General features: G+C 35.2%; 1 protein-coding gene across 2 annotated transcripts in view; it reads right to left on the bottom strand.

Moving 5' to 3' along the window:
• PIBF1 (progesterone immunomodulatory binding factor 1) overlaps positions 1-21,282 on the bottom strand; it is a 302,692-nt gene that overhangs the window by 260,776 nt on the left and 20,634 nt on the right. For both annotated transcript variants that reach the window (XM_020992445.2, XM_020992441.2), the window contains exons 4-6: positions 20,819-21,017; positions 19,911-20,030; positions 1,399-1,532 (exon numbers count right to left, since the gene is read on the bottom strand). In XM_020992445.2, coding sequence (XP_020848104.1) covers positions 1,399-1,532; positions 19,911-20,030; positions 20,819-21,017 — 453 coding nt within the window. The remainder of the gene's footprint in view (positions 1-1,398; positions 1,533-19,910; positions 20,031-20,818; positions 21,018-21,282) is intronic.

The following is a 21,282-nucleotide window of genomic DNA, read 5'->3' as shown; positions in this document are numbered from 1 at the left end:
TCAGGAAAAAAAAAAGCCAGAAGAGAAAACAAAAAACTACACAGATCATCTTTGCTGATTGCAGATACCTTCCTGTTATCACTACAATACTTTTCCCCAATCAGAATAGTGGAATTTTCCATAATGATAACATCCAACATGTACATAATGCTATTAGTTATAAATTCAGTGAATAGATAATTATTTTCACTTTAGAGGAGAGGAAGCTGAGATTCAAAGAAATGAAGTGACTTATTAATCTACACATAAGAACTGGGATTCACTCAGGCTTCTTGATTCTAAATTCCATTTTATACCTACTTCTTATCAGATATTTCTAGAAGGGAATGGCTGAAATTTGTGAACAATAATAAAGCAACCACTTGACAAGTCCTTAAGATCACAAAGACAGCCTCAGATAAAGTCTTCAGCATTCTTTTAAAAACTTTATTCTCTTATCAGAAATTAATATTTTAAGCCAATATCAAATTTCTCAAAACATATTTAAAATGCTTTGTTACAGTTTGAGATACCATGAAATAATGTTTTCAATTGTTATTCATAGCACACCATTTATATTCTTTCTTTCTAAAACCTTATTATATTTTAAAACATAAGGTAGCAAGAAAGCCAAATAAATTCCAAAGGTACACAAACACCTAAAAATACTGAGAAAATACACAATAACAAAATTATAAGGTAAAATAAAGTACTAATTGCACTAGTCAGTAACTTTTTGAGTGGAGGGGCTGTTAAACAATGAGTTACATATCAAAATTAAGGAGTGGATGGTAGCAAAATTGTTAGCCCAATTAAAATAAATGTTTTAAAAGTTACATGATGACTTGAGGGGTAACTATTTTGTATGCAAAGGCACTTCAAGAATTGCTTAGATTTTTACTCCTTTTTCCTGAAGCACATACTCTTCCTCGGCCACCAAATGCCCTCTACATCCCCAATGAGAATGTAAGCTCCTTGAAGGAAAGGGCTCTTACTTGCTTATATTTTCATCTCCAGCACTCCTGAAAGTTACACAATAGAAGATGACAAATTATAGTGAGGAGCTAGTGAGTTATAGAAAAACTAGATAAAAGGGACAATAAATGAGTTCGTGTGACTTGGGAAATAAAAAAGAAGAACAGAAACTGTTAATTAATCCAAAGAATTAACCAAAAACTCAAAATGAAGAATGGGGCTTTCTTTCTTTCCCTCTTCCAACTAGGTTAGGAGAGAGAGGTGGGAGGGAAATGTTTGTTAATTTAAATAAAATAAAAGCTTAGAAAAAAAAGTGTCTGAGGCCAAATTTGAACTCAAGAAGATGAGTCTTCATGAATCTTCCAGACCAGGCACTCTATCCACTGTGACACTGCCACTCAACTTCAAACAATTTCAAACCTTAGGTATCCAGTATATTCTTACCTTTTTACCTTATCATAGTTCTCTTGCCTGTAGTCACCTTGCTGAATTAACTGTTTTGTATCTGCTAATTCCAATGCCAAACGCTGGCATCTAACCTGAAGTTCAGAATGATTTCTTCGCTCATCCTCATAGGTCTATATAAATAAAAATTAGAGTGAAACATTTCAAAATGAACGTAAATCAGATTCTGTAGTAAGTCATTTTTAAAGTAAAGAATGCTTTTGTGATTAAAACACACAACCCCTAATTTTTCTCTTTTGTAGTTTAAGATCTTCATATAAAAAAAATCTACAACATATAAAGTCCAGTTAATTTTTTTTAACATTCTAGTTTTTATTCTAAAGTCATTTCTTTTAAACTCACATCCCCAAGTACCATTAGACTGAACCTGATTTTGTCACAAAGAAAAAAACACAAGCAAAAATAAGAGACATAGCTGCATCTAATATTTTATTTCATATTCTTTATCTGTAGTTTCCCATCTCTTTATCAAGAGGGAGGTGCATTTCATCATTAGTATCTAATTTGAATACCTTTTAGTGTTGTTTTTGTTGTGTACACGATTTTTTTCATTCTACTCCCTTTATCCTGCGTGAATTTATACAAGTTTTCCTGTTTTTCTGATTTGATAATTTGTTACAATTCAATAATATTCTGTTACAGGAATCCTAGAATTTGGAGTTGGAAGGCACCTTGCTGGACATCTAATTCAAGCTTTATCCAATTCCTATTATAATTTACAAAAGTTACCCGGCCTATGTCTTGACATTCCCCTGTGAAGGAGATCCCACCCGCTACCATGGAATTGTAATTGACCGTAATTTGTTGAGGCACTTCCCAGCTGTGGATTACCCACTTTCCTTCCAGTTTTGTGCTACCAAAATAGACCAACTCTGTATTTAGGGATTTTTTAGCTCTGTCTTTGACCCTGCTTTCTTTAACCCTTTAACGCTTTTTTTAGGGGAAATTTATGTCATTTCAAAAAACTATAAAATAAATTTTTAAAAAACGACATCTCAAATTTAATGTAAATTTGTGGAGTTTTTTCTTACATTGAGATTTTGATGATGCAATATTGTATCATGTAACTGTATAGTATCATATTGTAAACAAGTCATTATATGTACACATTCCTGCCGATGCACACTGGACTTCCCCACAATGTACTACACAACACACTCACTTGTTGACGCTTGTTAAGACCTGTTGGTGGACTTGACCATTGACTGGTTATAACTTGCATTTTGTGTATTTATTTGGAAAATAATGTAATCACTATGACTTTAACTCTGTCACATAACAGATGAAATATGTATGTATAGTTTTTCAAAATTTTCTTTTCTTCTTTCCTTATGCTTCCACCACTCCCTTATTTTTATTCAATGCCCCCCAATTGCACCTGAGGCTACTACCATGCCCCTGGATCATTCCAGCACCTCCTAGGGGGTGGTATTGCCTACTTTGGAAACCTATGAGTTAATCTAGCAAGCATTTGGCTGGTCCTTCTTCACAGCCACTTTTTGCATTTTTTTCTCATGTCCAGACCATTGAGAACTAAGAAGTTTCCTTCAGTTAAGCAATGAGGACATCCAGCTTTCTGAAACTTTCCCACAAAAGGAAATTCCAAAGGTGAACAATTGAGACTATTTTTATATCCCATTCTCCCTTGGCATCAAAGATTAGATCTGTATTACTGGGCTCCTCTCCCCTACCCTTGGTCATTCTCTCTGGTAGCAGGCGTAGGATAGTCTCAATATTCACTGGAGGTTAGGAATGGGGTGTGTGTGTGTGTGTGTGTGTGTGTGTGTGTTGGGGGTGGTAGTGAATCAGAAAAAAGTTAGTGACAAAATTCACCTCAGCCAAAGCTCAAAAGTGTCACTGGTTATAAGAGGTACATGGCAGGTTAAAGTAGAGATACTGGTATGGGAGTATGGATTTTTCACTAAACCTTCAACTGTTATTTCTGGAGTGTGGAGGTATAGTTTTATTTTCTAATTGGCTAATTACTTGTTGAATCAAGGTATTGGAATCTGGTTCTTATGCTGAGAATCAGCTTACTTTACCATCTTACATCTCAGTTAGTTGAAAGTAGAACTCAAAACACATTTTCCCCTAGGAACAATTTTATAAATATTAAGTTCACTTCCCAGGCTAATTCACAAAAGTCTATTTAGCTATTGTGTAACTAAAATACTACACATTTACAAGGAAAAGTAATTTTTAAAATATTATTACAAGTGTCATACATGGAAATATGGTAATTTGGAGGGTATAGAATAAATCTCCCACTTTGTTCCCCATATAGACATTGGAAAAAGATAATTTGGTCTCAAAATTACAGAAAAAGCCTACCACCATAAAAAACTAAGGCCCCAAATAAAATCAGCAAGTTATGAAACAAGGGATTAACATCTAAGAATTTGAAAAATATACTTTTAAAGGTTTTATATCTTTTAAATAATCCCTTTCTAATCTGAATACTTCCCTTTAATCATCAATATGCAATTCATATCTTTAGGCTGATATCACAGAAACTGGAATACCATACTCTTCTTCTTCTTTTTTTTTTTTTTGGCTAGGCAACGGGGTTAAAGTGATTTGCCCAGGGTCACACAGCTAGTAAGTGTTTTGTGTCTGAGGCCAGATTTGAACTCAGGTCCTCCTGATTCCATGGCTGGTGCTCTATCCACAGTTCCACCTACCTGCCCCTTAAAAATTATTTTTATTTATTTATTTTTTTTAGTGAGGCAATTGGGGTTAAGTGACCTGCCCAGAGCCACATAGCTAGGAATTATTATGTGTCTGAGCCAGATTTGAACTCAGGTCCTCCTGACTTCAGGGCTGGTGCTCTATCCACTGTGCCACCTAGCTGCCCTAATACCACACTCTTCTAAAGGAAACACTCTAAATGAAAGCAAAATAGGTTAGTCTTAGTAAATCTACTATTGCCCTCCTTTAACAAATCTGTAAGAAAAAAAAATGTGTGTTAACTGAAAAGCTCTCAAACATTTGCCAATTTTACTATTTCCTTTTTCTTTCCACAGTCCTTAATGTCATATTCCCTTCCATCAATTCGATGGCTTAGGAGGAATTATGATTGTTGTTAATAACAACATTTTATAGGCTTTGTTTACAAAGTGCTTTACATTTGCTATCTCACTTGATCCTCACAGCACTGTGAGGTAGGTGCTACTGTAACCTTCATTTTCCAGATTAGGAAACTGAGTCAGTGAAAGGTTAAATAATTTGCCCAGGGTCACAGAGTTAGTATGTGTTTGAGAGGAGATTTTAACTCAGTTCTTCCCAACTCTAAGTCCAACACTCTATCCACCTAGCTATTATTATACATTACTTTGGTTTCAAGGGATGAAATCTGTTCAATTTTCACAACTTTAAGTCGGATTAAAATTGGTTTATTTAAATTAAAATTAAAAAAAATTAAAATTCAAGAAATGAGAAAAACAATTTTTCTTAATTTACTGCAAATAAATCACAATAAAATTATTAATATATTACTACAATACTGGCAGCATAAATTATTCAAATTTATTTAACACTAAAAATTAATATCCTAAATTTTTTATCCTAAAGTATAAAATGGCTAAAAAAAAGATTTAGACTAGCACTTTTTAAACAGTCAACAGCAACATAAATCAAAATGAAATTACTTTAAATACGATTTTCATTTATTTATTTATTTTTGGAAAGGCAATTGGGATTAAGTGACCTGCCCAGAGTCACACAGCTAGTGTTATGTGTCTAAGGCCGCATTTGAACTCAGGTCCTCCTGAATCCAGGGCCAGTGCTCTATCCACTGTGCCACCTAACTGCCCCAGATTTTCATTTACATCTTTTTGCCTCACACTTTGTAACCTAGGATCTAAGTGGTAACCTGTATGTCAATGTCCCTAACGAATAATATGTTAATGAATAGGCTGATCTCCTTCATGTAGAGAGACAGGAGAGAGACATCAGATTGGAAACAGGATATTATACCTTTTGCTCTAAAATCAACAGTTCAAAACAGAAATAACTTAGTAAAATTTTTTTAACTGAATTGACAAACAGTTTCTGGGATGTAAAATATTCACAACACAAAATCTCTAAAAGTCTTGCTCACTACTAGCAAATCTCACCTAAGTAGCTAAATGTTGAATATAAGAGGAGGCATATAAAGAATATTCAAACAATTACAAAACACTTTTCACACAAATAAAGTCAGATCTAAATAACTGAGAAAACATCAGTTGCTCGTGGGTAGGCTGAGCTAATATAACAAAAATGACAACTCTACCTAAGCTAATTTACTTATTCAGTGCCATACCAATAAAACTGCCAAAAAATATTTTATAGAGCTAGAAAAAATAACAAGATTCATTTGGAAGAACAAAATGTCCAGAATATCAAGGGAACGAATGAAAAGAAATGCTAGGGAAGGTGGCCTAGCTGTTACAGATCTTAAATTGCATTATAAAGCAGCAATCATCAAAACTACCAGTACCTGGTATTGGCTAAGAAATAGAGAGGTAGATTAGTGGAACAGGTTAAGTACAAAAGACACAGTAGTCAATGGCAATAGTAATCTACTATTTGATAAACCCAAAGACCCCAACTTCTAGGATAAGAACTCACTATCTGACCAAAACTCCTAGAAAAACCGGAAAAGAGTATGGCAGAAACTAGGCATAGACTAACACCTTATACCCTATACCAAAATAAAGTCAAAATGGGTACCTGATTTGGATATAAAGGCTGATACTATAAGCAAACTAGGAGAGTAAGGAATAGTTTACCTGTCAGATTTATGAAGAACAGAAGAATTTATGACCAAACAAGAGATAGAGAACATAACGAAATGCAAAATGGATAATTTTGATTACATTAAATTGAAACGTTTTTGCACAAAGCCAATACAACCAAGATTAGGAGGGAAGCAGAAAATTGGGAAGGAATTTTTACAACAAGTATTTCTGATAAGGGCCTCATTTTAAAAATATGTAGAGCACTAAGGCAAATTTATAAGAATACAAGTCATTCTGCAGTTGATAAATGGTCAAAGGTTATGAACAGGCAGTTTTCGGATAAAGAAATTAAAGCTATCTATAGTCATATGAAAAATATGCTCTAAATCACTATTGATTAGAGAAATACAAATCAGAACAACTCTGAGGTACCACAGCACACCTATCAGATTGGCTAACATGACAAAACAGGAAAATGATAAATGTTGGAGAAGATGTAGGAAAATTGGAACACTGATGCATTCATTGTTGGTAGAGTTGTGAACTGATCCAACCATTCTGGAGGACAATTTGGAACTATGCTCAAAGGGCTATAAAAATGTGCGTACCCTTTGACTCAGCAATTCTACTTCTAGGGCTGTATCCCAAAGAGATCATACAAATGGGAAAAGGACCTAAATGTACAAAAATATTCATAGTAGCTCTTTCTGTGGTGGCAAAGAATTGGAAATGAGAGGATGCCCATCAATTGGGGAATGGCTGAAGAAGTTGTGGTATATGAATGTAATACTATTGTGCTATAAGAAATGATGAGCAAGTAAACTTCAGAAAAATCTGGAAAGACTTGTATGGTCTGATGCTGAGTGAAGTGAACAGAACCAAGAGAATGTTGTCCACAGTAACAGCCATGTTGTGTGATGACTAATATTGATAAACTTAACCCGTCTCAGCAATACAAGGATCTAAGACATCTCCAGAGGCCTAGTGATGGAAAATGCTATCCACATCCAAAGAAAGACCTATGGAAGATGAATCGCTATCTTTTTTTTTCTCTTCTGTTGAGTTTTGTTTCATCTTTCTGATAGTTCCTCCTATTGGTTTTAATTTTTACTTACAACTTCACTAATGTGAAAATATGTTTAATAGGAATGTAAATTTATAGCCTATATCAGATTGTGCACCGTCTTGGGGAGGGTGGTGGGGAGGAAGGAGGAGAAAAAATTTTAAACTCAAAAGCATATGGAAGTAATTGTTGATAAATAAAAATAAAATAATAAAATAAATTTAAAAAAAAAAAGAAATGATGAGCAAGTACACTTCAGAAAAACCTGGAAAGACTTGTATGGACTGATGCTAACTGAAGTGAGCAAAACCAGGAGAACACTGTCAAACAGTCATGTTGTACAATGACTAACTTTGATAGACTTAGCTCATCTCAGCAATGCAAGGATCTATGACATCTCCAAAAGTCTCATAATGGAAAATGCTATTCACATCAAGAGAAAGAACCATGGAGTTTGAATGCAGATTGAAGCGTACTATTTTTTTTTCTTCTGTTTTGTTTTGTTTTCTCTCTCTGGTGGTTCCTCCTATTGGTTCAAATTCTTCCTTACAACATGACTAATGTGAAAATATGTTTAATAGGAATGTATATGTAGAGCCTATATCAGATTTGCACACCACCTTGGAGAGGGAAGTGGGGAGGGAGGGGGAGAAAAATTTAAAACTCAAAAGCTTATGGAAGTGACTGTTGAAAACCAAAAATAAATAAATAAATAAAAGAATGTTCAAATTACCAAACAATTGTGCTTATTTCACATGCCAGCAAAGTTATGTTTAAGATTCTACAAGCTAGGCTTCAGCAGAATGTGAACCAAGAACTACCAGAAGAGCAGACTGGTTTTTGAAGAAGCAAAGGAACTAGAGACCAGATTGCCAGTATTTACCGGACTATTGAGAAAGCAAGGGAGTTCCAGAAAAATATCAACTTTTGCTTCATTGACTACATTAAAGCCTTTGACTGTGTAGATCAAAACAAAATGTGGAAAGTCATCAAAGAGATGGGAGTGCCAGATCATCTTATTTGTCTCTTGAGGAACCAGTATTTGGGCCAAGAAGTGATAGTAAGAATCAAATATGGAACAACTGATTGGTTTAAGATTGGAAAAGGAGTATGACAAGGATATATGTTGTCACCTTATTTAACCGATATGCAGAGTATATCATACAAAATGCCAGGCTAGATGAATCAAAAGCTGGAATTAAGGTTGTTGGGAGAAACATCAGCAATCTCAGATATATAGATGATAACACTCTGATGGCAGAAAATGAAGAAGAATTAAGACGACTCTTGATGAAGGTGAAAAAGAAGAGTGTAAAAAAGATGGCTTAAAGATTTCACATCAAAAACAAAACTAAGATCATGGCAACTGCTCCCCTCAATTCCTGGCAAATAAAAGGAGAAGAAATGGAAGCAGGGTCAGGTTTTATATTCTTGGGTTCAAAGATCAATGCAGACAACAACTTCAACCATGAAATTAAAAAAAGCTTGCTTGCACCTTGGAAGGAAAGCTATGGCAAATCTGGACTGCCCCTTGGAGAGCAAGGAGATAAATCAGTCAATGCTCAAGGAAATGAATTCAGATTACTCACTGAAAAGTCAAATACTGAAGCTGAATCTTGAATACTTTCGTCACATAATGAGAATGCAAGGATTCACTGGAAACCCTAATGTTGGGAAGGACTGAAAGCAAAAGGAAAAGAGGATAGTAGAGGATGAAATGGATAGTGTCATGGAAGCAATGAACATGAGCTTGGATAGACTTTGGAAGATAGTGAAGGATAGAAGGGCTTGGTGTGCTATGGTCCATTGGGTCACGAAGAATCAGACAAGACTGAATGACTGAATAACAACAATATAATTACTATTCTACTATTAAAGAGCAGAAATTCTTAGTTCGGGGTTCACAGACCCCATGGGGGTCCATGGATTGATTTTAAGGGGGTTGTGTTAACTTGGATAAGATAAAAAATTACATCTTTATTTTCGTTAACCTCTAAATGAAAGTTATTATTTTCTTCAATTAAGAATGTAGGCAACAAAGCATTATTCTGAGAAGGGGAGATCTACAGGTATCTTTTTTTCCATTGTATTCATCAAGGTTTAATTGATATAGAAAACATGGAACAAAACAAGGATTTGTTGCCACAGTTATTAAGAAAACAAGAATCGGGGGCAGCTAGGTGGCACAATGGATAGAGCACCAGCCCTGGAGTCAGGAGGGCCTAAATTCAAATCTGACCTCAGACACATAACACTTACTAATTGTGTGACTCTGGGCAAGTTACTTAACCCCAACTGCCTAAAACAAAAAATAAAAATAAAAACATAAGAATCATTCTAAATCAAACAGCATCAGTCAAGTACCACAGTGAATCCAAGAACGCCTCTTTGATTCCTTATCCTCTCCCCCACAAACTAATGATGCAAAAATTTCAACTTGTACAAGACACTTCATTTTCTACAACAAAACTCCAAAATGGAAAGGCCAAGCCGTGGGTTTCTCCTGCCTGCCAGAGGGGTCCATCAAATCAAAAGGGTCAGGAATCCTGCTATTAAGGATCTTTTGATTTCACAACGAAGACAGAGTCTGCTTTGCTACTAACACTAAGCAAGTTAGGAATTGAGACTTCCACTCTACAAATGTACCACATGTTTTTCAGACCCTGAAATAATTTTAAAACTTTTTGAGACAGGCACAGATGCATAAATGTATGTATTTTAAAAGACTGTTGTAGCTATTAAAAGAGATAAGAAACTAATAATAGTTTACTTATGACAGATGAGTTTTCCTTCATATTTTTCATTTATTTGATCATAGATTTCAAATAGATTATTCATTTTAGTCTAAGAGAATTTAAATTCAAGAAACTTTTACTAGGTGTCTACTCTATGCAAGTATGTAATAACAGACACTTAAGGTGAAGAGAATAGAGTGCTGGCCTTAGAGCTAGGAAGACCTCAGATTCCGGCCTCAGATATTAGATGACAGGGACAACTCTGGGAAAGTCAACATTTTGGAGCCAAAGTTTCCTCACCAGTAAAATGATGCTAATAACAGTATCCATCTCACAGAGCTATGTAAGCATCAAGTGATATAATACACATAAAGCACCTTACAAAAGGAAAGTATGGTATAAATGTGAGAGCCATTATTGGTAAAAATATAATTTGAAACTTTACATATTGAGGCAACTTCCATAAATTCACTGTTTTGAATGGCTTAATATCATCTTGAAGATATCAAAGTTATGTTATAAAAGTATTGTTGTCACTTCTCTAATTGCAAAACTATTTAAAAATCAATGCCATCACTTATCCTAGTTATTTTTCCCCTGTTAGACAACTTACCTTTACTAGGTCCTATTTCTGTGCAAATAGTACAAATAAAAGTTCATTTTCTGAAATTCTACAAAAACCAAAATGCTTAAACTATAATTTCTGATGTAGGAATTATGTCTAACTATCCTTGGGCATCTCATTATACTTATACAATATTCTATACATAGAGGATACTTAAATGTTACTGTCCACCTTTCCCTTTAACTTTCCAAACACTAATTATTTTCACTTGTTGTAACTTCCGCATTCACTGATATATTTTATTCCCTCAAGCCACAAGGTTAAAACTCTCAATTCTACAAAAGGGAGAAATGAGAAGCTTCATGGAGTCCTAAAGTATTACCACCAGTTTAAAAAAGATAAAAAGAGAAACAAGAGAACTTAATCTTTAATTTTGATTCTGTTTCTCATGTTGTTGTTTGCCACTTTACTTTTATAATATGGTATTCAAGATTTCACTTTATTTTCACTGTGAAACTTTAGAGGTCTGTGATTTCATTGGCTGTGAGTATTCTCTCTACTAATGTACATGGGGTCTAGAGGTGAGGCACCATGACTACTGGTAGATGGTCTTTCAGAGTTACTGCACCTTACAATTAATTCCCTACCCTATAGCCACTCTGCTGGTGAACTTTTCTGGCTTCAGCTGAAGATGGGCCTCACACAACAGATATAAAGCTCGGTGGCACCTGTCAGAGCATGTTCTCTATTTATACAGGCTTAAAGAAACAAAAGGTCACCACCATACCGGATGAAGCATCAATGTAAGACCTTGGTGTAGGTTCCAATGAAGCACAGTTCACATTGAGAACAAAATATCCAAGACATATTAAAAGAAGCAAAGATTTACCAAAAAAAAAAAAAGAGATGGATGAGAATTACATAAGAAGAAAAGGTATGGTTATTTAATAACAATAACAATAACAATTAGCATTTATATTGCCTACTATATGCAAGCCAGTGTGCTAAGTATTTTACAAATATTATTTTATTTGATCCTCATGACACTGGAAAGTCAAAGGTGCTATTATTATCTACATTTTACAGTTGAGGAAACTGAGGCAAAAAGGTTACATGACTTGCCCAGGGTCACACAGTTAGTGTATAAAGCCAGGTTTTAACACAAGTATTCCTTGAGTCAAAGCCCAACAATCTATCCACTACACTACCTAAGAGGTCAATTATGATCTGTATCATTATCTATCCAAAATGAAATTATACCTTGATTAAAGTAATGGAGTATGAGAACAATCACACTGAAAATATCATATAGACAATCCTTGAGCTCCATTTCCAAAAATATACATTAGGACACAACAACAACAAATATTAAATGCTTAACTATAAGCAAAACACCAAGTAAGTCAATGAAGAAGTTTCACAGTTCACAAGAGATAGTCTTTCACTTCATTAAACATGTTGTTTAGTATGGAGTAAAACACCAACATAGATAAGAAAAAACAGACAAATTATATGATGAGTCTGCCAATTATTACCTGTATGACCTTGGGCAATCATTTAAGCTCTCTGGGTCTCAGCTCCTAAAATTAGTTGGTTGGATTAAATTACCTCTAAGGTTCCTTCTAGCTCTAAAACTATGATCCTGTGACCCCTGACCATTTTCTGATAATGTGAGGAAGAAACTAAAGATCAGAGAGTTTAATGACTCGGCCAAGGTCACACAATAAGGAGCAGAACAAGGCTTCAAACTCAGATCTTATAATTCTAAGCCAGATGATAAAAACCAGAGTTTACCAATGCTTATTAAATTGAATTGAATAAAACTCTAACATACTATGTATAAAGATAGTTACAATTAGTCACAATTTAGCTTCAAATTACTATTTTTTAAAATTAAATAATACTTTACATTAGTAAAAAGTAGTAATCAAATTCCTCAAAATTATTTCTGATCAAAGAGTTGATTAACAGGGTCTCCAGGCTTATTCAACATCAAAAAGATTATAATAAGATTGGAAGAAAAAAATGTTTAGGTTCCATACTAAGCTAGCAAGAGAAAAAGATATGAAATTATTCAACATTATGTTTTCTTATTTAACATGTTACAATTCATACATGTACGTCATATGTTAATTTTTCCTAGTTTTCCTACATTCTTTTATTGTATGCTATTTACATATATACACACATATGTGTATACATGCAAATATATGTACATATATACATATATATGTATATTTACATATATACACATATAAAATAAATACATATAAAATAGATGCATATTTTAAGATACAGAAAATTTATAATGAAGCAAAAAGGCTTATTGTTCTAGGCAAGAACTAGGTTTCTGTAACTCTAAATCTTAATTGTAATTCTCTATTATACAATATATTGTTCCTGTATAAGTTATTCCTTAATATACTATTTCACATAGTTATATCACTTAGAATAAGATAATACTATCTGCTTACTTGGCAAGGATGTTATTTGCATTAATGAGATGGAGACTTAAAAAAAAAATCTCATGTAAGTTAATTCCTGAATCTCTTCTTCATAAGTTGTGTTTTTAACCCATAAATTACTAAATTAATAGAGAGAGTAAATTAGTACTCTCTCTGTGGTATACATCTGCAGATTTTGGTTAAGAAGACAAAGCTGTAACTAATTTCTCAATGAATGTGTTAAGTACTCTAAGCCCACTCAATCAAACAAGTATTATTAAGACCCTGTCAGTAAAAAGCACTATGCAGGCACTACAGATACAAAAGCAGTGACCTCAAGAAGCTTACTTTCTGGGGAGATTTAAAGCAGTGAAAGAGAAGAGTGAGAGCCTTCTAGGAATGAGGAAAAACATGTTCAAAAGCATGAAGACTGGAGATGGAAAGTCATGGCACAGGAAAGATCAAGAAGGCAATTTGGCTGTATTATAGAATGTATGGGGGGAAAATATGTAATAGTCTGGGAAAAATAGTTTGAAACCAGATTACAAAGAGCCTTAAATGCTAAACAAAGGTGTTAATATTTTATCTTGGAGGCAATAGAGAGCCACTCAATCTACTTGGTTAGGCCAATGGTTAGGAATATCAATTTGGCAGCTTTGTGGAAGGATGTATCAGTGAGAGCTGACAACATTAAGAACCTATCCTAAGTGATTCAGTGGACAGAGAGCTGGACCTGAAGTCAGGAACACCTGAGTTCAAATCCAGCCTCAGAAAATTATTAGCTGCGTAACTCTGGGCAAGTAACTTAACCTCTGTCTGCCTCAATTTCCTAAATTATAAAATGGGGATAATTATAGCACCTACCTCACAGGGTTGCTGTAAGGATCAAATGAGATATTTGTAAAATGCTTATCATAGGGCCTGACACATAGCAGGTGCTTAACAAATGCTTGTTTCCTTCCCCTACTTATGAAGGTACTTTTGCTCATTGTGACAGCTGGTGCCACAGTAGCTAGTTGATCGGGAAGACCTGAGTTTAAATTCTGCCACTTAGACTTTCTAGTTGTATAACCTGGAAGGAAGTCACGTAGCCTCCGTAAGCCTTAGTTTCCTCATCTACAAAATGGGGATAATAATTAAGCATCTACTTCACAGGGTGGGTGCGATGGTCAAATGAGATAACATATGTAAAGTGCTTTGTGAACCTTAAAGACACCATATAAATGTTGTTTGTTTAAAAAAATCAGTTGGGTCTGTAAAGAAGACTAGTCTGATAACCATAACACATTATAAAAACCTCAATGACAGGAATGTGTCACTTGTTAAAATGCCTACTTTTTATCCAATGCAAATAAAAACTTGCTTTTGAATGTTTAAGTTCAGTCTAAAAGTTAACTTGCAGGTTTTGTTTCCAGAAATATAATGAGGCTGCTAAACAAGGAAGTATCTTGAGTAAAACATACTTTCATTGCTTCCTAGTCACCCAAGTTTTCACAAGAAAAAAAAATTTTACCTTGGTATTTCCTCATGGAACTTAATAGCCGTTTTAAATGGAGACTTATTTGTTCTTTACAGTGAGTTGTTTACATTTCCCTCATTAGACACCAAAGTATGATAAGTATTAACAGCATATAATGCCAAATTAGCTAAATAGCTACATACAGTAGACCTATTATTGAAAAAACAGAATTTCTCAGAAGGCAGGAACATTCATGACACCAACAAACTCAGTTTTTCCTGATTCCAAGTCTAATACTCTATCTGGTACACTAAACTGACAACACATTTGACAAAAGGTCAAATGTAGCCTTTACTCGAAGACTTCTAGCGAAGGAGAATCCTCTGTCTCCTGAGGCAGTCTTTTCTGCTTTGGCAAAGCTCTGTCAGAAAGTTTTCCTTCTATAAAGGGAAAGTTTGCACAAGTACCTTCAACTATTTCCCCTAGTTCTACCCTTAGGGGCAAAGCAGAATAAATCTAATTCCTTTTCCACAAACAGTCCTTTTGAGTTCCTGAGGACAGCTATCAGCATCCACCCTCCAGTCTTATCTTCTCCAGGCTAAACACCCTCAATTCCTTTCAAATGATCCTCATAAGGCATGATCTTGAGACTCCTTTTACCTTGTACACTTTCAAGCTTCTAACATTCTTCCTAAAACGTGGGACCAGAACCGCACATAAAAGTGACAAACATATTCTGAACATGATAAGGTACAGCCAGACTATCATTTCCTAAAGTTTTAAAAATCATTTGCATCAAATGCCTCAGGTTAAATCCATACTAAATAAGGGTAAATGTGAACAGCAAAATGAAGATGTTCAATTTACCACAGACTTATGTGGCTTTTAATTTAGGAAAAATTTAATAGTTGATAGATCTTTTTATTCTGAGGAAATAAGTTTCCCATAGACTGAACCATGGACTTTATAATACTTTCAGACAGAATATTATATGGCTAATTTCATACTATCAGAATTTATTAAGTTCCACTGGAAGCTGCAAAGATTTTGTTATTGTTTTGTGGTAATCATCATACACTCTGCTTATGGGTTTAATAATAAAAAAAAGAAAGGTAAATAACTATATTGCTTCTGATTGTTATAATAAGAACACAACTTTCAATTTCCTAAATTTAGTTAAAAAATCAAGTGGAAAGATGCTGCCATCTTGTGGTGAAAAGAATTAAGACCATAGTAAGACCAGACAAATTAATCAATCAAACTGAGCACTGTCTTTGACAGAGGATAAAAGCTAGTATGTAGGTTCTGCTGACTGAGATGAACTTCATTCCATCCTTCTCCCCACTCTAAATATCCTAGTCTGTCCTAATGAACCTTTACGGACCTACCATTTCTGAATTTGTTCATACTGTTTCTGAATCTAGTTATTTTCTTAGTTTCTCATATGGCTCATAAATTTAGTACCCAGTGAAGAAATATTTTGGCAGCTAGGGGGCACAGTAGACAGAGTGATAGGCCTGGACTCCTCTTCCTGAGTACAAATCTGACCTGAGACACTTACTACCTGTGTGACCCCGGGCAAGTCACTTAACCCTGTTTGCCTCAGTTTCCTCATCTGTAAAAATAAGCTGGAGAACAAAATGGCAAATCACTTGTATCTTTGCCAAGAAAACCCCAAATGGGGTTGCAAAGAGTCAATCATGACTGAAATGACTAAACAACAAAACAATAAAGAAGTGTTTTTTTTTTACATTTGTCTTAAATTTACCCTTCTCTCTATTCCAAATTCACTTTATATATACACCATTCAAAAATTTTTATGGGCTTCAATCACATTCCTTTTTTGGATTTTTTTTTTATCTGAAGAGTACTAAACCTTTTCAGTCTGCCCTTAACCATAATCTTCCTCCATCTTGATGATTTTAATTGTCCTTCTGTGGACCTGGCTTGCTCCAGAATATCTTTCTTTAGGTGCGGCAAGGAGAATTCCAGAATATAACACAGAATATTTTAAATGTGTGTACAAACACTGTATAATTCAGTAACATTTTTATCAAGTGCCTATTATGTGGAAGGCAGTGACAGATCCTGGGGCCAAAAGAAAAAAAATGAAAATCAGACTCTGACCTTAAGGAACTTTATATTTTTAGGATAGAGATAGAAAACAACATTTACACAGATAAATAAAGACAGATAATTTGAAGAGAGAGGGAAAAAAATAAGTAGTAAAATCAGTAAAGGCTTCCTACAGGAACTTACAGATGAATGAGCCTTGAAGGAAGTGAAAGATCATAAGGGATTGAGGGGAGGAGGGAGTGCATGGCAGGAAAGTGGGATAGCCTATACAGTGGAACATAACTGGAACATGGAAAATAGGGGTGATAACTGAAATCACGGGGATTAAATGAGTTAACTAAAAGACTGCAGAGAGGGAAGAGCCAAGTTAGGGACTGAGATCTGAGGGACACCCACAGTTAAGTGGATAATGATCAGCAAGAGAAATTGGAGAAGTCAGATAAGGAAAAAACGGACAGTGTAGTGACCCAGAAGACAAGGGAGGAAGGCTTAAGTAGTAGGTTCAGAAGCCATATTGCAAGTGACTGAATGAGGAAACAGAGACAATTACTATAGATGATCCATTGCAGTAGACTGAATATGAAAGGGAGAAGAGATAAAGGCTAACAATTTGAGGGAATGGCAAGAGTCAAATGAAAAATTTTATTAAAGGTAAGAGAGACTGGGGTATATCTGTATGCAGAAAACAAAGAGCCAGTAGATGAAGTGCGACTGAAAACGAGAGAGAGAGGGATCAAAAGGGAAAACTCTAGAAAATATGGGAGGGGATCAAGGGCCCAAGTAAAGGCATTGGTAAGATGAAGACTGTTACACAGAAGAAAATGGAGGATGATGTAGAGGGGTTTTGAGATACAGAATAGGATAGAAGAAGGAGGTCATGACGAGATGGCCCTTATTTTCTTAGTAAAACAGAAGTTGTGATCTTCTGCAGATAGGAGAGGTTAGGTGGTAGAGGTTTGGGAAAAGGAGAAAGTAGTTGCAGAAAGTATATAATAGTCAATCATTGCTATGCATGAAGTAGGACCAAATTGAGAATAAATAAAGTTAATTTGAAGTGGACACAATTATCAAGACTTCTTTCAGAGGTGTTGGGTAAGATACAAGTAGGAGTAGCTAAGGCAAATGGCAAGAGTAATTCATAGCTGAGTTTTGGGAAGGCATAAACCACTGGTGATAGAACAAGTAGGGTGAGGGATTTGAAAGCTGAGACAATGCATTAACTGGTTAACTTCAGAGACTGAATGTATGGCCAGAGCAGAGTTGAGAGACTGAGGAAGCAAGAAAGAGTGGAGAGTATGGTGAGGAGAAAAAAATAGATTTAGGAAGAGAGAGAGGGAGTGATGGAAGGACAAGCATAGGATAACATTTTCTACTTTGTTTCCAATGTGTTCCTAATGATGTTTAATAATGTTAATTATCTTTTTTGTCATAATAGCATGCCACTTTAAGTACAAAATTATAAATGATTGTTAAGTTGCTTCCCTAATTTTAACAATAGCTCAGGGCCCATCAGTTCTATAAGTATGAATTGTTTTTTCTTGATTGAAATATGTTGCCGCTGTCCATCATGAAATTCAATTTTCCATCTACACAATCTTAGCGCCATCAACTACATGAAAGGACATGGTATGTATCATGTACAAAACAGGAGATTTACTGTACATTTTCTTCCAGAGATAAAATCATAAAGTTAATCTTAGTACTGAAAAGTGTTTATTTTATCCCTAGCCTTTGTTTGTTGTTTCCAAGCTAATTCTCATGACTAAATAGTCCTCCAAATCCCAAAGTAACTCTTAAAACAAAGACTCTGTCTAGCATGAAACTTGGGCAATAACCTTCTAAAAGTATAAATATATTGTATCCATCCACTAGTTGTCTTTCATACATGTGCCTATTTACCCCCGATTTCTTTTCATGAAAACAACGTTGTCCCTCCTCTAACAGGTTAAGTTTGCATTGGTGTTCATTGATTCTTTCCCTCTCTCTCTATATTTATATCAGCTCAAACGACAGTGCGAGAGCTTATAAGATGCCCCTCCACCACCCCAAATAGTTTCCAGGATCCTATCTAGAACTTCCTTATGAAGAGGATTCAGGATAGCAACAGCCAGTCCTCTAGCAAAGGGTTTTGTAATGGCACAATTTAGCTAACAATTCTGTAATGTCATATTTAAGTTCCTTCAAAACTTTCAGCTAACCTGTCTTCTGAAAGGGGGTGGACTCAAGATGCAAAATGAAACAAACATTTGCACATATGTGGCCAATGTGGTGATCAGTTTTACTTAACTATGTATAATATTAAGTGCCACATGCCACGTGCCAAGTGCTGGGGATACAAAGAAAGGTAAAAGACAATTCCTGTCTTAAAGGAGCTCACACTGTAACGGAGGAGATAAAGTGTAAATAATTTGCACAAATAAGATACACATAGGAGAAATTGGAAATAATTAAAAGAGGGAAGGAACCAGAATTGAGACTGGTTAAAAAAGGCTTCCTGCTGAAAGTGATATTTTAGCTGGAACTAGAAGCCTCTGGGCAATTTCCTTTATGAATGCATATAAGAATGTTCTACGAAGTTGATAGTCTCAGAGAGTTGGCTGGAGTACTGAGAATTGAGATGACACACCCAGGGTCACACAGCCAGAGAGTGTCAGAGGGGGGACTTGAACCCCCTAGGCCAAGCTGCCTACTTAAATGAATGAATGAAATGAGGGGATTGGACTACAGAAGCCCCGAGGTCCCCCCAGCTCTAATTTGCCATGGTGATCTCAAAACTGGGCTTGTCTGTTACTCCTGCGGCTCAGATCCCCAGGACAGCTGGACGACACTCTGAGGTTCCTCCACTCCTCTGTCAAAGAGTTAGGAGTGTAGGAAATTTCTGTTCATTCTTTCATCTCCCTTTCTCTTCTAAAGCTGTCGTGTATACTGCCTTGGAGTACTGTTCCTGTTTTTTATTCCTTCTGCCAAAGAAGTTTTTGGGAAGGAACTGAGACTTATTACTTAAGAAAAATTCTTATTCACACAAATGTGCATGTGTCACATTTGTAAGATTACACAGAGATTACTCAGGGATAGGATATAATGAGGTTCCTTGAAAGGTAAATCAAGTCTTATTTGATCAACTTCCAAGCTAGCTGCTACCTTTAAGCTTCTTTCTCCTTCTTTCTTTGACTGCACCCCTGCCCCATTTCTACCGCCACTACCTCTTCCATAGTATTAATTGCTTGTGAAGATCCACAGTAAAAGGGGCATGGCAACAGTCATTCTCCCACACCCTACCTATGCTTCACTAGAAAAGTGGACCCCTTCCAGCCAGCCCCCTTGACAATCACGAAGACATTAGAAAGATCAAAAGTAATTCATTATCAGCAAAAGATCAGGGTAGAGAAATATTACTTCTCTTAGATAGTAAATCCAGCTGTACAAACCTCTAATAACCGCTTTAACTGGGATCTGTAATCAGTTAGTTCTTCCAAAAGGTCATTCCTTTTCACCTGCAGTTCATTTACTTCTTTTCTTAAAGGATTCACTACTTCATAGAACTGAATCTGAGGAAAAAAAAAAAGATGTCATTAACAAGTGACTTTGAAATCCAATTACAATTAATATATACCAACATATATAATCACCTATTCCTTACACATTTCAATAGAGAAGAAATAGATTGGGGGTGGGAGGGAATAGTAAACCTTTGGGCTGACCCATCTTGATCAACTAAGGCTACTTCATCTCAATTGTTGTTTTCTAGGATGCTTTCCTTATTGGATGGGGGTAACACATTTCAGGGGAAAGAGTGCTGTACTTAGAATCAGAGGATCTAGCCTAGATCTACCCTAGTGTATGGTCAAATTCTGCCTCTGCCACATACTCTATGTAACCACGGGAAAATAACTAAACCTCATTTGAGTCTGAGTTTCTTCAATTATAAAATGAAGTGGTAAGACTAGGTGATTACTAAGGTCCTGTCCATCTCTTCAATGAATAATCCTAATTTTCTCTGAAAATATCTATATGGAGTACTTGCTCAATTAAGGAATTCTTCTATGAACTTTTGGCTGAACTTCCATACAAAGGTACAGGAAGAGATGTGGAGGCCCATAAATTCACTATGATTATCATCAAGTATCAAATGAACAGCCAAACTTCCACAAATTTTAAATGAACTAGCCAAGTTTTCATTCCAAAACATCTTTTTCCTTGCCTTTCTGTAAAAAATAATATTTTTCAATGATGCCCTAATATTAAAGCAATAGCAACAGGAACTATGTTGCCTATTACAGTCCCATTAAAATTATGCACTAAAATGTTTGTGATAGTGTTTTTGTAAAAAACTCACAGATACATATTCAGGAATAGAAAGTTGATCCTCAGGAAGAGACTTCAATTTCATGTAATGATCTTCTGTTAATTCCAAGTCACGTAAGCTACGACGAATATCTCCAGCCTTCTCTATTAGCTGACAATTTGTCTCCTCTAACTGTTTCTGCCTCAATAAAATGGTTTCCATTTCCTGTTTCATTAATTCTTGATATTTTCTACATTAAGAGAAAGTTTATGGTGAGCTTACAAAAAATCTATGAAACTTCATTTTAAATAACTTTTTACTGTGGCACAGTATATAAGGAAATGGCAACCAAATGCTTTTTTGCTGTTGAATGCTGATATTTCAAATCATCAGATAGATCTGATGATAATAGCATACCACATGCCTGAGTGACCCAAAGTTAGGCAAATGAAAACCTTAACTGAAAATACCAATGGAAATACAATATCAACAAATCACTACATGCACATTGATAA

The sequence above is a fragment of the Phascolarctos cinereus genome, unplaced genomic scaffold (assembly GCF_003287225.1).
Source record: "Phascolarctos cinereus isolate Bilbo 61053 unplaced genomic scaffold, phaCin_HiC Scaffold_7;HRSCAF=346, whole genome shotgun sequence".
Lineage (NCBI taxonomy): Eukaryota > Metazoa > Chordata > Mammalia > Diprotodontia > Phascolarctidae > Phascolarctos > Phascolarctos cinereus.
The sequence above is the reverse complement of the archived record's forward strand: the minus strand, read 5'-3'. Positions and strand labels throughout refer to the sequence as shown.